This window comes from Lissotriton helveticus, chromosome 5_1 (genome assembly GCF_964261635.1).
Source record: "Lissotriton helveticus chromosome 5_1, aLisHel1.1, whole genome shotgun sequence".
In the NCBI taxonomy this organism is placed as follows: domain Eukaryota; kingdom Metazoa; phylum Chordata; class Amphibia; order Caudata; family Salamandridae; genus Lissotriton; species Lissotriton helveticus.
Window position 1 is genome coordinate 774749687 of NC_136065.1, and position 17256 is coordinate 774766942.

General features: G+C 47.5%; 1 protein-coding gene across 3 annotated transcripts in view; it reads left to right on the plus strand.

Annotated features, from left to right (window-relative positions):
• The window catches only part of PSAP (prosaposin), a 237666-nt gene that overhangs the window by 159433 nt on the left and 60977 nt on the right, over positions 1-17256 (plus strand). For 2 of the 3 annotated variants that reach the window (XR_013594790.1, XM_078643248.1), the window contains one exon: positions 1139-1302. Coding sequence is in view for 1 of the 3 variants with exons in the window: in XM_078643248.1 (XP_078499374.1) it covers positions 1139-1302 (164 nt within the window). In the remaining 2 variants the exon portion in view is untranslated. Of the gene's footprint in view, positions 1-1138; positions 3540-7067; positions 7634-17256 lie in introns of those variants that run through there. The other variant, XR_013594791.1, reaches the window with a different exon arrangement.

Below are 17256 nucleotides of genomic sequence, written 5' to 3' on the forward strand. Positions count from 1 at the left end.
AGATCAGAGTTCTTTAGGAAGGCAGGGCATGTCCCTGGGGTTTTTGGAGGCTGCGGACTGCAGGATGCACCCGGTTCAGCTTGCAGGGTTTCAGAGCAGGAGACAGGCCGGTAGGGCTGGGGCTAAGCAGTTGTCCTCTTGTGCAGCAGGGCTCTTCGGTCCTTGTCACACCATATCTGACGAGACAAGGTTTAGGGGTTCTCATGAACATTAGATTTAGGAGCATTACAGGGGTGTGCAGGTTGGGACCAAAGGGTCCCTTAACTGGGGTCTCTACACTCCCTAATATGCCACCCTTCAGTGATTTGTGGGGGGCGGGGGGTGGTAGGCCTCTTCCTGATTGGAGCCCCAACACCCTTCTAGATGGCAGGGACTGAGGTGGCCTTCACTTCGCCTCTCATCTGATGGGTGGCATTTGCAAAGGTGGTGCACTCCTCCCTTCCTGGCTGGGTTTTCCTGCTGGTCCTTGTGCCCAAATTGGGGTCAGAACTGGTGGGAGCCAGTTGCGGATGCAGCAAAAGGCTGGTGTTGGCTAACAAAGGTGGCAGGCCTTTGAAGCTCCCTCTTTGAGGACCCTGCCCATCCTAGGAGGAGGCATGACACCTGCCCAGGATGTGCTTTGTTTCCAGACCAAGAGAGTGGAGCACTCTACCCAAGGGTCCAGAAATCTGCCTGGTGGTGGCGGCAGATGGCTGGAAACTAGTTGGTAATCCCACAAGTTGGCTGTTTTTTTTTTGTTGTTTTTTCTGGGGTCATCTCGAAGATGACCAGAGTGCATTTTTCATTGTTTAATGTGCTGGGAAGTTTGATACCTAACTTCCTAGACTTCAGCAAAGCCACCATGGAGCTTTAGTAATGGGAGGGTAGCTAGTGTTGGAAATAGTAAATTTGCTTCATTGCAAGGTTCTGCCGTAAACAAAACACTGATTATTTAAGCCTACTGTTCTTTAATTCATGATGATCACCTCTAAATTAAAGTTTTAAGCACTGTTGCATATCTGAGACGTTTTGTGGTTTGTTTTGTGAGCTTAATGAATGATCTATTGAGCATGGATTATAACTTTTTCTTCCTTCACATATTCTACAGTTCATGTTTGTGACCGGTTTCAGCTTTGCTAACAGTTATCTTTTTGAACAGAAATGATCTCTCCAAAAGACTTACAATCTGGTCCCTATTGTGAAACTTGCAAGATGGTTGTGATGTACCTAGATAAGTTGTTGGAGAAAAATGCCACGCAGGGTCAGATTGAGAATGCACTCGAGATTGTTTGCAACTACCTTCCACCAGCGATGCAGAAGCAGGTACTTAAATGTTTTGATCAGTTTGAGTCTGAGATCTAAACATTTTAGCAGATGTGCTCATGTCATGGTCTCCCTTTATGACCGGTTTTGTACTCCATTTAAGTACATCCTGTATTCTGTGACCATAACCATGAGATCAAGTACAGATAATAGAGCAGTTTGTGCACTTAGTTTAATCACAGGAATGACCAACTGTGGGGAAATTCTTTGGGCTGTTGTGGACCTCTGTTCATGTGACGTATCATGAGTGGGTACTGTGCCTCAATAGTGTTGAATGTAATACCCAAATTACTCACCTTGTTAATTGCCCAGGTAACCATTGTTCTCATTTGGCCATTAGATTTGCATCAATACTCATTGCAAGAATTTCAGTTTGTGTGTAACTGATTCAATCTCGTTCACTGAGGACTGGAGTCTAGTAGTGGGTACCTCGTGGAGGTTTCAGTCGATCGAGGCCTTAACTGCGGAGTTTCCATTATCCAAGAACAAGTTAAGGTGCCCCTCAACAGAACTTTAGGTTCAAGGCATATGAGGTGGAGATTACACACTGTGCATAGATCGCCACCTAGTGTTTCTGTCCTGAAAAGTTCTTTGGAAGTCACGAGATGGGTGACTCCTCCTTTGGACCACATTGCGCATGGGCATCGGCTCCATCCTGTTTTTTTTCTGCCATCGGGCTTGGATGTGTTTCTTGCGCTCTGGTTTGGAACAGATTTTCCTTTGGCGTGCAATCCTCACCCAGTAGGATGGTATTGTTTCGATCTCTGTCCCCATCGACGCGACTTCACGACTTCGAAGTCTTTCATTCCGGTCGTCGACTAAGGCCTTCGGGCCTACCTGGGCGATACTCTCTGGCTCATGGAAAGGACACCATTCAAGAAGTGTCTTCATTGTGGGTCAAAGTTTCCCCACACCGATCTACATGAGGTGTGCAACCTTTGCTTCTCCCCGGAGCACGAGGCCAAAGACTTCTGCTTCTGCCTCCTTCTGCTCCAAGAAGACTATTCGGGACCGACTAGCTCTAAGAACAAGGGCTCGCTCGTCGGCTTCGATCCCGGACGACATCTTTCAAGAGGGTGTCTATGTGCCTAAACGGCAGCCAGCCGAAGAAAGCACCAGCTCCTCTGATGCTGAAGACTCACAAGTTGAGGACATCACTCCAGCTCAACGGGTCGTAAGTAAGAACGTCGACCCCAGACCCTTCCTCGACACTGTCAAAAAAAGACTTCGGTCACACCCTCACCTTCGGGCCCGGGTGCACACTGAGAGACTGCTTCCCACGCCCTGCCTTCATCCCCGGCAAAGAAGCCTAGTAAGCCTTCAGGCGGCTCTGGCTCGAGTCAGCCTATTCCTAGTGTCGATCCCATACCGACACTGAAAAAGAAGCAGTCTTCCTCATCCACGCCGACCGCTGCTTCGACACCAAGCACTCGTCGCCAAAGACTGGCACCGGCTCATCGACGTCAAAACCACACGCCGAGTAAAAACTGCCTAAAGGTCATGACTCCCATGCTTCGGAGCCGATAAAACCCCCGGAACCGAAAAAACACATTCTAGTTAAAGACATTTCAAAAGGTCACAGTTCTGAGCTGAAAGACCCTAGACCAGCTACCGAGAACTTCGACACCGAAACACTTGCCATCCACATAAGAGCTTTTTACACCAGATTCTGCTCAAAAGACACTTGTAAAGGTTCTTAAGACTGGCCAACTTACTCTTACCTCCAAGAAGGGACCACTAGAGGCGCCTGCACCTCCTCCAAAGAAAGACATTGCAACCTCTCCATTAAGGGTCCCTTCACCACCTCCTCATACTCTACCTCTTCCACCACATCAATCTCCTACACCATCCCCTAATCCAGATGATATAGATACAGACTCTGACACAAATGGGGGTGCACATGACCCAGTAGGGACCAATAGTCTCCCTCAGTCACCTAATCCATGGGATGATTATACCACTTACGTCCCTCAAGATGTATATCCCTCCAGGCCTCCCCCCTCTCCCCCAGAGGACACTATATAGGTTTTAGCCGACTAGTCCATAGGGCTGCCCATGGGGTCGACTTGCACACCCACTGTGGAGGAAGATTTCTTATTAGACACTTTTGACACTGCACAATGTGAGAAAGTGGCTCTATATATACTGGACCAGACAGAATAAGGTACAGTGTGTATTGAGTCCACAAACCCCAGAGGTATAACAGAGGTTGAAGCCAGGTGTGACCTTACACTCAAGTGGTAGCTTGGTCGAGCAGTAAGTCCGTACCAGAGGACAGTGTAAAGCATTTGTTGTACACACTCGGTCAGCAAAAGGTTTCACACACTCAAGGACTGAACTCTAGGCCAATTGTTTTTATATAAAAAGATATAAATCACTCCAGCGCAGCGGGTAGTAAGACGGTCAACCCGACCCTTCCTCGACACCCAAAGAAGGCCCCATTTATGCCCTCGGGCTCCGGTGCACACCGACACACTGCTCCTACTGCCCCACCTTCGGACCCGGCTAAGAAGCCAATTAAGCCTTCAGGCGACTCTGGCACGAGTCGGCCGCCGCACATTTACCAGCACCAAAAGACAACGATACCAGCTACGCCGACGTCCAAACAATCTGCACCGAAACCCAGGTCAGAACCAAGCAAACCGGCTTCAGATTCGAAAAAACCACCGGGACCGAAAACCATAGGATCCCAAAAAAACATCAGATCCAAAAACTATTCCGGAACCGAAAAAAGCTTTGGAGCCGATAAGGACTCCTGCTTCCCCGGTAAAGGACATTATCAACAAAAAAAAACAAGCAGCTTCGGTGCCTAAACCTTCCTCTGCATCAAAAGATCTGACTCCTGCAGAGGATTTACCTTATCCAGACCCTGCTCAAAAGACTAGCTAAGGACCCAATCACTGGACAGTTAATTTTGGCCTCAAAAAAGCGACCACTGGACACACCAGCTCCGCATTCAAAGGACATGGCTACCTCTCCCTTAAGACTGCCTTCCCTTCTCCACCTATGCAATCGCCACATCCTCCCATACCACAGCATTCCCCAGCATCCTCTATAGTACCAGACGATGACAACAGGGATGATGGCTCTGATATGGAACATACCTGATCCCGCCACTCCGACAGGATCACCTGACCCATGGGATGATTATACCACTCCAGATGTCCCAAATGTCCCTCAGGATGACTTATACCCCTCAAGGCCTTCCCCATCAGAAGACACTATAGGGTTCAACGAGTTAATACACAGGGCTGTACAATATCATGGGGTAGACAAACATACAGACCCTGTAGAGAAAGACTTCCTAATGGATACCTTTTGATAATGCACAAAGGTCCTCATCCATTTTACCAATGCTTAAGGGAGTGATTAAGCACGCTCCTGAAGTCTTCAAGGACCCAGTCAGAGCTCTGGTCATTAACCCTCGTATAGAGAAAAAATATAAAGCTGCCCCCTCAGACCCAGCATATATTAAAGGTCCAGTACCACTAGACTCCCTTGTAGTTTCCAACGCATGCAAGAGCAAACTCGCAAACATCAGGTGATGCTGCACCACCAGATAAAGAGTCTAAGTTACTTGACGCATCAGGGAAAAGAACTGCGTCTCAAGCAGCAAACATGTGGCGTATCGCCAACACAAAGGCATTGGCCAAATACGATAGGGCACATTATGACTAGTTAGTCATTAATGAGACACCTCCCTGACAGGTACAAGGATAGAGCAAACAAGCTTATCCAAGAGGGTAAAAACATTACAAACACCTCTATTCGGTGTGCCCTCGATGCGGGATCTAGGGCAGTTAACACCAGCGTTTTACTACGCAGACATGCCTGGCTACGTATATCCGGATTCAAACCTGAGGTACAAAGTGCCATTCTTAATCAACCCTTTGAGCAACACCTATTCGGACCCAACGTGAATATATCTCTTGAGAAAATGAAAGGATACAGACACCGCCAAATCTATGGGAGCCCTGCAGTCGCAGGCTCCCAAACTTTCACTTTGTCGCTCATCCTATAGAGGTGCCACCAGGGGATACTCCTTAGACACAGCTTCTACCTCGTACAAAGCCCCTACACAATCCACTTACAGCAAGGGCTACCAAAGGGCTAGTTACAGGGGTAACAATAACAAAGGCAGAGATAAAAATAACTCCCGCTCTGCCTCTACCCCTGCCCAATGACTCACTTCCCTTGTCCCATTCTACTCCTGTCAGGGGAAGACTCCAACAATACCTGCCAGCCTGGGAAAACATCACATCAGACAGGTGGGTGCTCCAAATAATTCATTCAGGTTGTCTGGAACTAACATCTACCCCAAACATACCACCCAAGCAGCGTCCAATGTCACAAGAACATTTAACATTGCTCAGACAGGAGGTAATATCCCTCCTGCAGAAAAATGCAATAGAAATAGTTCTAGAGCATCAGAAAAACAAAGGAGTATACTCCCTATATTTCCTAATACCAAAAAGGACAGATCTCTAAGACCCATCCTAGACCTCAGACCTCTAAACATTTACATACCGTCGGATCATTTCCATATGGTCACACTCCAACCAGTCCTTCCCCTGTTGGTACTAAACGACTTCCTTGTCACTCTAGATCTCAAGGACGCCTACTTCCATATTCCCATCCACACAGCGCACAGAAAATATCTCGGATTTGTGCTAGACGGGCAGCACTACCACTTCAAAGTGCTCCCATTGGGAGTCACAACAGCGCCAAGGGTGTTTACCAAATGTCTAGCAGTAGTAGCACCACACTTGACAACATATTCATGTCTTCCCTTATCTAGATAACTGGCTCATAAAAGGCAGCTCATACAGCCAGTGTGTACAACACACTCGCGCTACTATTCAACTGCTTCACGACTTGGGATTCACAGTAAATCACACCAAGTCGCATCTACAACCCTCGCACATACAACAGTATCTCGGCGCTACAATAAACACCCAACTAACACTAGCTTATCCCTCTCCAGCCAGGATAACAAGTGTTCAAACTCTCCTAACAAAATTCAAACCGCAACACTCCACCAGCTCCAGTGTTCATGCAGCTCATAGGAATGATGGCATCTTGCATATTTGTAGAACCTCACGCAAGATTGCAAATGCGTCCACTTCAAGAGTGCCTAGCACCCCAATGGAACCAGGCTCAAGGTCAACTGACAGACCTAGTGTTGGTAGACGGTCAGACTCCTCGTTCTCTGCAATGGTGGAACACCAAAAACCTTTCCAAAGGGCGCCCGTTTCTAGAGCCAGTTCCTCAAATAGTCATGACAGCGGATGCATCGCTCTCCGGCTGGGGAGCTCACCTACTACATCACAGCATGCAGGTGGACACCGCAACAAAAGCTACTCCACATCAATGGCCAAGAGTTGCTAGCTGTGTTTCTAGCCCTAAAAGCTTTTCAAACTCAAGTGTCGGGCAAAGCTGTCTTAGTCCGCACAGACAATATGACAGCTATATACTACATAAACAAGGAGGAACACACTGCAGCTCTGTTAGCACAGCAGATATGGAGATGGGCTCTACCACTAAAGATCTTCCTCTTAGCCCAACACGTCCCAGGAGTACAAATAATTACGGCAGATCTGCTAAGTCTTCTACTTCCTTTAGTGGTACGCAAACTACAGCAACATTCCCTGACACTCATCCTGGTCGCTCCAACTTGGACCAGACAACCGTGGTACACCACGCTGTTGCAAATGTCTGTAGTACCACACCAAAAACGAAACCTATCTCCACGCCTATTAACGCAGAACCATGGAGAGATCCGACACCCGGAGCCAGCTCAGCTCAACCTAGCGATCTGGCTCCTGAAGTCCTAGTTTGGTCATCTCCACCTTCCCCCAGAATGTATGAACGTTATCAAAGAAGCTAGACGCCCCACTACTAGAGCATGTTATGCTGCTAAGTGGAATCGGTTTGTCGTATACTGCCAAAACAACCAAATTCATCTTTTAGACGTGTCTATTCAACACATCATCGGATATTTATTACACCTTCAAAAGTCTAACTTGGCCTATACATTTATCAGGCTACACCTCGCGGACATTCCGGCATACTTACAAAATAGACAACATCTATCTCTTTTTAGAGTACCAGCTATTAAAGCTTTCATGGAAAGACTCAAAAGAATTATTCCTCCCAGAACACCACCTGCACCAGTGTGGAATTTAAATGTGGTCATCAAAAGGTTAATGGGACCTCCCTTTCAACCATTACACAAATGTGAATTGCAGTTCCTAACCTGGAAAGTAGCTTTCCTAGTAGCAATTACTTCTCTCAGAAGGGTTAGTGAACTACAAGCATTTACCATTCAAGAACCCGTTCTGCAAATGCATCATAACAAAGTGGTTCTTCGTACAAATCCAAAATTCCTTCCTAAAGTCATTTCACCATTCCATCTAAATCAATCTGAGCTGCCTGTATTTCTTGCAGCCTCAAACAGTCACAGAAAGAGCTCTACACACCTTAGACGTCAAAAGAGCATTACTGTACTACATTGAAAGGACACAAGCTTTTCGTAAAACAAAACACCTTTTTGTGTCTTTCTCACCGCCACATAAAGGCAATCCCATATCAAAATCGGGGATCGCTAGGTGGATTGTTAAATGCATACAAATGTTATCAAAAAGCCCAACTTTTATTAACAATCCCTCCAAAAGCCCATTCTACAAGGAAGATGGGGGCTTCAATGGCATTCTTAGGGAACATTCCCCTAGATGATATATGCAAAGTAGCTACATGTCTACACCGCACACATTCACAAAGCAGTGCTGTGTAGATGTGCAAACTAAACAAGCCGCTGTGGGCCAGGCTGTACTAAAAACTGTTTCAAACTGCAACAGATACTGGTGGTCGCCGCTAGGTGTGGGAGCTGCTATGTAATCTATGCAGTGTTATCTGCAGCTCATATGCCTCGAACAGAAAATGCTACTTACCAGTATGCATCTGTTCTTGGCATGTAGAGCTGCAGAGTTACACACGCCCAACCGCCTCCCCGGCTACCTTTATCTGTTCCAGTATTATCTTAATTGGATACAAATCACATGGACATCACTATCTCTTGTACAGCTTCATCACTTCCCTAATGGCGAAAAACAATCTGGGGATGGAGCCGATGCCCATGTGCAGTATCGTACAAAGGAGTCGCCTATCCCGTGACTTCCAAAGACTTTTCTACAACAAACAAACTGCAAACATCCAGGCCCAACACTAGGTGGCCATCTATGCAGTGTGTAACTCTGCAGCTCTACATGCCAAGAACAGATGCATACTGGTAAGTAGCATTTTCCTTTCTCAATATGAGTACTCTCATATAATTACTTTGCGAAGAGGCAAACTTTGTAAACACAATAGGTACAATGGTTGCAGTTGGCAACACAATTCTAAACACAATTTAACATTTAGCTCAATGGGTTTCTTTCCTACATAAATGAAGATAGTTACTTTATCAATTTACTTTTGTAGTCCCAGGACTGGATCCTAGTTTCAGCCTTGGGGTCCAAGATGGAAACAGTTTAGTAAACGTTTTGGTTATTGCAAGGATTTCTAAAGAATATAAAGGTATTTTAAAAGTTGACACTAACTTTTAGTGCAAAACCAGCAATGTTATCCAATGGAAGGAAATTCAAAGCACAGGTTCTCGTTACTTTTGTAATCCAGTACTGGACTCCTAGGTTCAGCACTGGGGTCGCTACCTAAGACAGGTAAGTAACTACGTTTGAATAGTTGGTGCGATTTTTAAGTAATATTTGTAACTTTCAAAGGTAGACAGAAGACATTTCACAGAAACAGTCAATGGTTTCCTATGGATGAAATTTTGATTACTAGTAACCACGGTTGTGGTTACTTTTGCGGTTCTGTACTGGGCTAAAAGATACAGCACTGGCTTCTCTCCTGATTACAGGTGAGTACTTCGGATTTTGATATTCGGCTGATTTTAGATGAAAATTTTAAAGTTTCTAAAGTTCGCACTTAGAAGAAATTTCACGTAAAACCAGTCAATGTTATCCTATGGCAGGAAAGCGAGTCATGGGTTTTCAGGTGAGTACTCGACTGGTGAAATTAAGGTTCTGGGCCTAGACTCTGGGGTCCCCCAGGGTCAGGTAAGTATAGTTAGTACACCCTCAGCGGCACAGGGGCGGCCGGGTGCAGAGGTAGTTAGGCCCAATGTCTGCCAATGAGAGGCAGGGGGCCTTCGGTTGGTGGCTGCTGGCTAGCAGGCCACACAGCTGTGGGAGCTGGGCTCCTGGTCACTTGCTCAGGGCAAATGGGGAAGTAGTATAGGACAAAGGTTGCACTCACAGGGGCACTCGGGCGGCGGGGTGCAGAGTGCTTTTGAGCCGTCGGGAGCTCAATGTTGTTCAATGAGGATCTTGAAAAGTGAACAAAGGCTGCTGGCTCGGACGGAGGATCTTTTGGAGCGACCAGCACTTCGAGGGGTAAGTTGGGATCTTGGAGGATAGGTAGGCACCCAGGAGTTGGGCACAGGGGACCGTGGGGCGCTGAGTGCAGGGGTGTCTTTTGAGGCTGGGAAATCTAAACCCCTGCTGGTTGCGGTCGGTGGGGTCCTTTGTCTTGAGGCTGCAGGCGTCGCCGGGGTCGTCTGAGTCCTTGGGCACTGGATTCCAAGTTAGAATCGCCAGGGGGACGACCTCGGGGTCTTGATTCACTCCAGCACAGGCCAGGTTTGGCGGGTGTAGTGTGCAGGGTTCGCGGTTCCGGGCTGATGCCAGGGCTTGTTACTTGCTTTGAGCAGTACCACTGCTCGTGGGAGACCCAGGTAGCCAGAGTCACAAGGTAGTCTGATCCTCCGGTTTTTGAGGTTGCCGACTACAGGAGACGCCGGGGTTTAGCAGGAGCAGGTTCGAGGGTCACCAGGCTGGTAGGTCTGGGGCCTAATCAGTTGGTGTCTTCTTTTTAGCAGCTGCACAGCAGGTCTGTGTTCCTTGATCTTGTTTCGTAATCTGGATCTAAGGAAGGTGGGGCAAGGACAGGGACCAATAGGTCCCTGTCCTGGGGTGGGTACACCCCTAGCCTGCTCCCCTCCTGTGGGAGGGGGGCAGGAGCCTAGCTGTGATTGGGCAGGGCTCCCCATCTTCAAGATGGCCGGAGCCTGGGGACGTGCTTCACCTAGTCTCCCCCAACGGAGGGGTGTGGTTGGCACATGCTGGCACACCCCCCCCTTCCGGACTTAGTTTTTCCCGGCAGTCTTCACGCCAGAGTAGGAGTCAGGACTGGTGGGGGCCAGGTGCTGGGTACAGCAAATGGTCTGGGGAAGCTCGCAGAGGCGGCCTTTGATGCTTCCCCGTGCCCATCCCGTGGGAGACCTAGCACCTCGCCCAGGATGTGCATTTTTGCAGGCCCAGGAGAGCGGGGGGCTCTCTACCCAGGGGTCCAGCAACATGTCTGCTGTGTGGCAGCCTCTGCAGCGACTCAGTGCAGACGTGGATTGTAGGTTAGGTTTCAGGGGGCATCTCTAAGATGCCCTCTGTAGTGCATTTTACATTAAATCCCACACTGGCATCAGTGTGGGTTTAATGTGCTGAGAAGTTTGATATCAAACTTGTCAGTGTAGCCATTATGGTGCTGTGGAGTTCATAATGACAACCTCCCAGCACCTTATACTCTTAATGGCATCACTGTACTTACAGTGCCCATGAATGGCCCTGGGCACTGTAGGGGCACAGGGCTCACTCACCTGTCCCCACCACTGGCATAGGGCACCCGGCTAGAGGGGTGGATGATGTATGCCAGGGCAGTGGGGTTGTGGGCATGGCACACAGGGATGTGTGCCATGTCGACTCTTTGTTAAGTTCTGCACCTAGACACTCAGCCTGTGTCAAGGTACAGGGCCCCTAATGGTGGCACAATAAGTGCTGCAGCCCTGAGAGTCTTCTCTGGTCACAATGCCCTGGGTACCTCGGGTACCATTTACTAGGGCTGACATGTGGCCAGAAATGCCAATTGGGTTTAGGCTTTAGGATAGTTTTTAGGGAAGGAACCCAGGCCCTGGGTCCCTGATTGGCAGGGACTCGGGGCACACCTAGGAAAAGTGCATCAGGTATCAGGCAAAAAGTGTGTGTGGGGGGGGGGGTGCTGTAACAAACTCACTTTCTCACACAAAGGTCCACTTCGCCAATGCTTAAAGGGTTCATTAAGCATGCAACAGAGGCAATTAAAAATCCTGTCAGGGCTAGAGTCCTCAACCACCCGCATTGAGAAAAAATACAATGCTGCCCCTGCAGATCCAGTTTACATTCGAGGCCCATCACCACTAGATTCCTTAGTAGTCTCTAACGCACGTAAACATGCCAATTCACAAACATCAGGTGAGGCCTCACCACCAGATAAGGAATCTAAACTCCTTGACGCCTCCGGCAAATGAACAGCGTCACAGGCAGCTAACATATAGGACATTGCCAATACTGAAGCGCTATTGGCAAGATATGACAGAGCACATTATAATGAACTGGAATCCATAATGCAGCATCTACCAGATAAATATAAAACGGGGCCAATTAACTCAGACAGCAAGGTAAAAATATCACCAATACTTCCATTTGTTGTGCCCTAGATGCTGCAGATACTGCCTCAAGGGCAATTAGCACCAGTGTCCTTTTACGTAGGCATGCCTGGCTACGTATTTCAGGTTTTAAACCTGAAGTACAAAATTCCATCCTCAGTCAGCAATTTGATGAGAAACACCTATTTGGCCCTAATGTCGATGTATCTTTAGCGAAAATGAAGAAAGTCACCGACGCAGCTAAATCTATGGGAACCTTGCAATTGCAAGCTCCCAGACGTTCTTTTCGTTGCTCAACAGTCAACACAAGACGCTACTCCTCCCATAGCCCCTCCACTTCCTATAAGACCCCTAGCCAATCCACATTCACTAAGGGCTACCACAGAGGGGGTTACAGGGGTAACAACGGCAGAGGCAAAACCAACAACTCTGCCTCCACCCCCCCACCCCCCAAAACATTCCACTCCTCTGGGGGGAAGACTACGATTCCTTCCTATACCAACATCACATCAGACAGGTGGGTGTGACAAATTATTCAATCAGGTTACTGTCTTGAACTAACATCTACCTCCCCCCCCCCCCAAATATACCACCCAAACAGCGTCCAATGTCACAAGAGCATCTATCACTGCTAAAGCAAAAAGTAATCTCTGCTGGAAAGAGGTGCAATAGAACCGGTTCCTCTGCACCAACAAAACAAGGGAGTTACTCCCTATACTTTCTTATCCCAAAGAAGGACTGCTCTCTAAGGCCTATTTTAGACCTCAGACCTCTAAATATATTCATAGACCATTTTCACATGGTCACACTCCAAGTCCTTCCTCTTCTGTTACAAAATGACTTCCTTGCTTCTCTAGATCTCAAGGACCCATACTTCCACATTCCCATTCACAAAGTATCTCAGGTTTGTAATAGATGGGCAGCACTATCAATTCAAAATACTCCCATTCGGAGTCTCAACAGCACCAAGAGTATTCAAGTGCCTAGCAGTAGTGGCAGCACATTTACGAAGACAGTGCATCCATGTCTTCCCATACCTGGACGACTGGCTCATAAAAGCCAGCTCCTACAACCAGTGTGTAGAACACTCATGCCACTATCCAACTGCTTCACAACTTGGGGTTCACAATAAACCACACAGTCCTATCTGGAACCATCCAAAGTACAACAGTACCTCGGTGCCACAATAAACACTTCAACAGCACTAGCTTATCCCACTCCTGTAAGGATAGCCAGCATGGAAGCTCTTCTCACAAAGTTTCAGCCACAACACTCCCTTCGAGCACAAGTGTTCATGCAGCTCATAGGGATGATGGCCTCTTGCATTTTCATAGTGCCCCATGCAAGACTTCAAATGAGTCCTCTCCAAGAGTGCTTAGCACGTCAATGGAACCAGGCTCCAGGTCAATTAACAGACTTAGTGTTGGAAGATGGTCGGACTCATCTCTCTGCAGTGGTGGAACACCGAAAACCTTTCCAAAGGGCGACCGTTCCTAGAGCCAGTTCCTCAAATAGTCTTGACAGCGGACGCATCGCTCTCAGGCTGGGGAGCACACCTACTTGAACACACCATGCAGGGCAGGTGGACACCACAACAAAAGTTACTCCATATCAATCTAGAGTTACTAGCCATATTCCTAGCATTGAAAGCTTTCCAAAAGCAAGTATCAAACAAAGCTGTTAGTCCACACGGACAACATGACAGCCATGTATTACATACAAAAACAGGACGGACCACTCTCCTTGCAACTCTCTCAGCTAGCACAGAACATATGGCGGTGGGCTATACCTCAAACTATTCCACTTAGCCCAGCATGTTCCAGGAGTACAAAATACCATAGCAGATCTGTTAAGTAGTCAAACGCAGCAGACCCACGAGTGGGAACTTCATCCGCAAGTTCTTCAACCATTCTTTCAAATGTGGGGACAGTCGCAGATAGACCTTTGCCATCCACAAACGTCAAATGCCCAAGCTTCAATGTGTTAACAATTGATGTGTGCACTGATAGCTGGTGGTGGGTGTGCCTGTAGAAATTGTGCACTGGTGGTGTGTGTGCCTGGTGACTAAGTGTTTCTCTTCTTGTCCCTCTTCGGAACAGTTGTGCTTCGAGTGCTTGGATGTTCCTTCCTTTTTCTCTTGCCCCTCCTGGGTCTCCTTTGTCCTCTTGGCCCTGATCTAAAAAAGGCGCCGGTGTTGTCTGCCATATATCCACACACACACTGTCCAAAGGCAATGCGATATGTATTAACGGGTCAGGCAAATTTGTGTACGCTTTTCCACCTCTACCACTCATGCCACTAGTAGTATGCAAACTACAGCAGCATTCTCTAGCCCTAATCCTAGATGCTCCAACGTGGGCCTGACATCCGTGGTACACCACACTGCTACAACTGTCTGAAGAGCCGCACCAAAAGCTATTCCTATCTCCGTGCCTTTTAACCCAGAACCGTGGAGAGATCAGACACCCGGACCCAGCTCAACCTTGCGATCTGGCTCCTGAAATCCTAGAATTCGGATATCTTAACATTCCTCCTGACTGCAGGAACGTCATAAAAGAAGCTAGACGTCCAACCAGTAGAGTATGCTATGCGGCCAAGTGGAAACGCTTTGTAATATATTGTCATAACATTAATCCTCTATACGTGTCTATTCAACATATCATAGCGTCCTTATTACATCTTCAAAAATATAACATCTACAAAACAGACAGCATCTATCTCTGTTCAAAGTGCCTGCTATAAAAAGACTTCATGGAAGGCCTCAAGCGAATAATTCCTCCCAGGGTACCACCTTCACCAGTGTGGAATTTGAATATTCTCACACGGCTAATAAGACCTCCCTTCGAACCTTTACATAAATGTGAAATACAATTTTTAACATGAAAGGTGTTGCATTCCTAGTGTCTATTACTTCACTACGAAAAGTTAAGGAACTGCCAGCACTAACCATTCAAGAACCTTTATTGCAAATGCATCACAAGAAGGTTGTTCTCCGTACCAATACAAAATTCCTCCCTAAAGTCATCTCTCCCTTCCACCTCATTCAATCAATGGAACTTCCTGTGTTCTTCTCCCAGCCACAGACAGTAGCAGAAAGAGCTCTTCATACCCTAGATGTCAAATGAGCATTGTTATACTACGTTGAGAGAACACAACCCTTTCGGAAGTCTAAACAACTGTCTTTCTCACCACCACACAAGTGCAACCCTAGATCAGTCTGGGTTAACTAGGTGGATTGTCAAATGCATACAAATTTGCTATCAAAGCTAAATGTACCTTATCTGTTCCTCCCAAAGCCCACTCTACAAGGAAAATGGGGGCTTCAATGGCATTTTTAGGAAACATTCCTGTTCGAGGCATGTGGGCTGCTGAATTCATATCTTGGCATAGATCGCCGCCTAGTGTTGGGTCCGGATGTTTGCACCTTGTTGTCTTGGAAGAGTCTTTGAAGTATCACGAGATGGGCGACTCCTCCCCTGGACTACAGTGCGCATGGGCATCTTCATCTTCAGATTGTTTTTTTTCTCCGCCATTGGGTTCGGATGCTCTTTGACAACTCCAACTTCAGGACCGAAGTTTTGCAAAATTCAAAGGCTGAAAACCTTCAACTTTCGACGGTATTGTTTCCACTCTGTATCCCTCGACTCTACAACTCTTCATCTACATCCTGTCGTCGACGCGGGCCTTTTGGTCTTTTCGACGCCACGTGGGCCTCCTGGCGATGGAAAGGACCCCGTTCAAAAGATGCCCACAATGTCGATCCATGTTTCCACATAGCGACAAGCATACAGTATGCAACAGATGCCGATCTCCGAAGCACAACAAAGAAAACGGCCCAGCTTGGGCTCAGTTTCGGTCGAAGAAGACTATCCGGAACCGAAGAGCTGCCCGACTAGAGATGCAGCGGCAGGCACCAGAACCAAAAAACATTTTTGAGGATGAACATTAACTTGCAGAGGACTTGGAGCTAGTCACCGTAGAAGACCAGTCGGACTCTGATATCCCACCGGGGCAAACCGTGAGTACCAAAGCCCCTACCCTGCCTCCACCTCCTTCCAAGGCTCCGGTCAAAGCATCGCCCAAAAGCCTTAGCCGAGACCAAAACATAGCTTCAGAAGCCCTGGCTTCCGGCTCTGCTACGAAGACTACACCTAAGCCTTCAGGTACACTGGTACCAAGTAAAACACTTCCCAAAAAGACTGTCGCTTCAAAGAAGGCCACAGAGCCGAGAACGGGCTCCGACACAAAAAAGTTGTCGACCCGAAGAAGAGCGCCTACACGAAAAAGGTCATGGACCCGAACACCGTAGTCGATCCAACGAAGACTGTCGACAGTAGTCTTTCCGAAAAAGAGCGTTGACCCAAAAAAAGGTATAGACCCTAAAAGGCCTCGAACCAAGGAATATCACAGAGCCGAAGAAGGCCGTCTAACCGAAAAAGGCACTCAACTCGAAAAAAGTCGGCGAACTGAAAAGGCACATCGAGCCTATAAAGACAGTAGGGCCGAAAGACCGTCGACCCGAAAACAGCTGTCGAGCCGACAAAAGACGTCGAGCCGGATACAGCTCCACGGAAACATAAGGACAAGAAAGCGACCGATCCAAAAATCTAGGCACCAAAACCACGGACAGTAGAACTTTTTCATCCTGATCCAGTGAGCCCAGGCCAAAATAGACTGTATATAGAACCTGAAACAGGACATATAGCAGTTTACAGTAAAAACAGAAGACTGGACACTGAAGCTCCTTCTCCTGTTCCTCCTAAGAAAAGACTTTGGGACATTTCCTTCAAGACCTTTTACACCTCCTCCTTTCACTCCAGACATGCCTTATGTTCCATATTTTCCTACACCTCCACATTATGATGAGGGAGGAGACATGGGTGAAGATCCTCAACAGGATTTTTTAGACCCTGACGATCAAGGAAACCAAGAATGACCCATATGATACACAACCCATTCCCGATCCCTCCACATACCCCACAAAGCCATCTCCTACTGACGACACTGTTGCTTTTAACCAGCTGGTAGACAGGGCAGCTCAGTATCATGGCGTAGACATGCACACTGACCCTATAGAGGAGGATTTCCTATTTAACACCTTCCCAACATCAGAAGACTGTACATACACTACCTATGTTAAAGGGAGTACTAAAGCATGCATCAGACATCTTTTAAGACCCAGCTAGAACGCACGTATTCAATCCTAGGATTGAAAAGAAATCTAAACCAGCCCCTACAACCCCCCCCCCCCCCCCCTATATCAAGGCTCACCTACCACTTGACTTTTTAGTTGTTTCTAACGCTAGGAAAAGAGCGAATTCACAAACGGGTGATGCCCCCCTCCAGACAAGGAGTCAAAGATTTTAGAAGCCTCAGGCAAAAGAGTAGCTTTTCAAGAGGCTAATACATGGAGAATT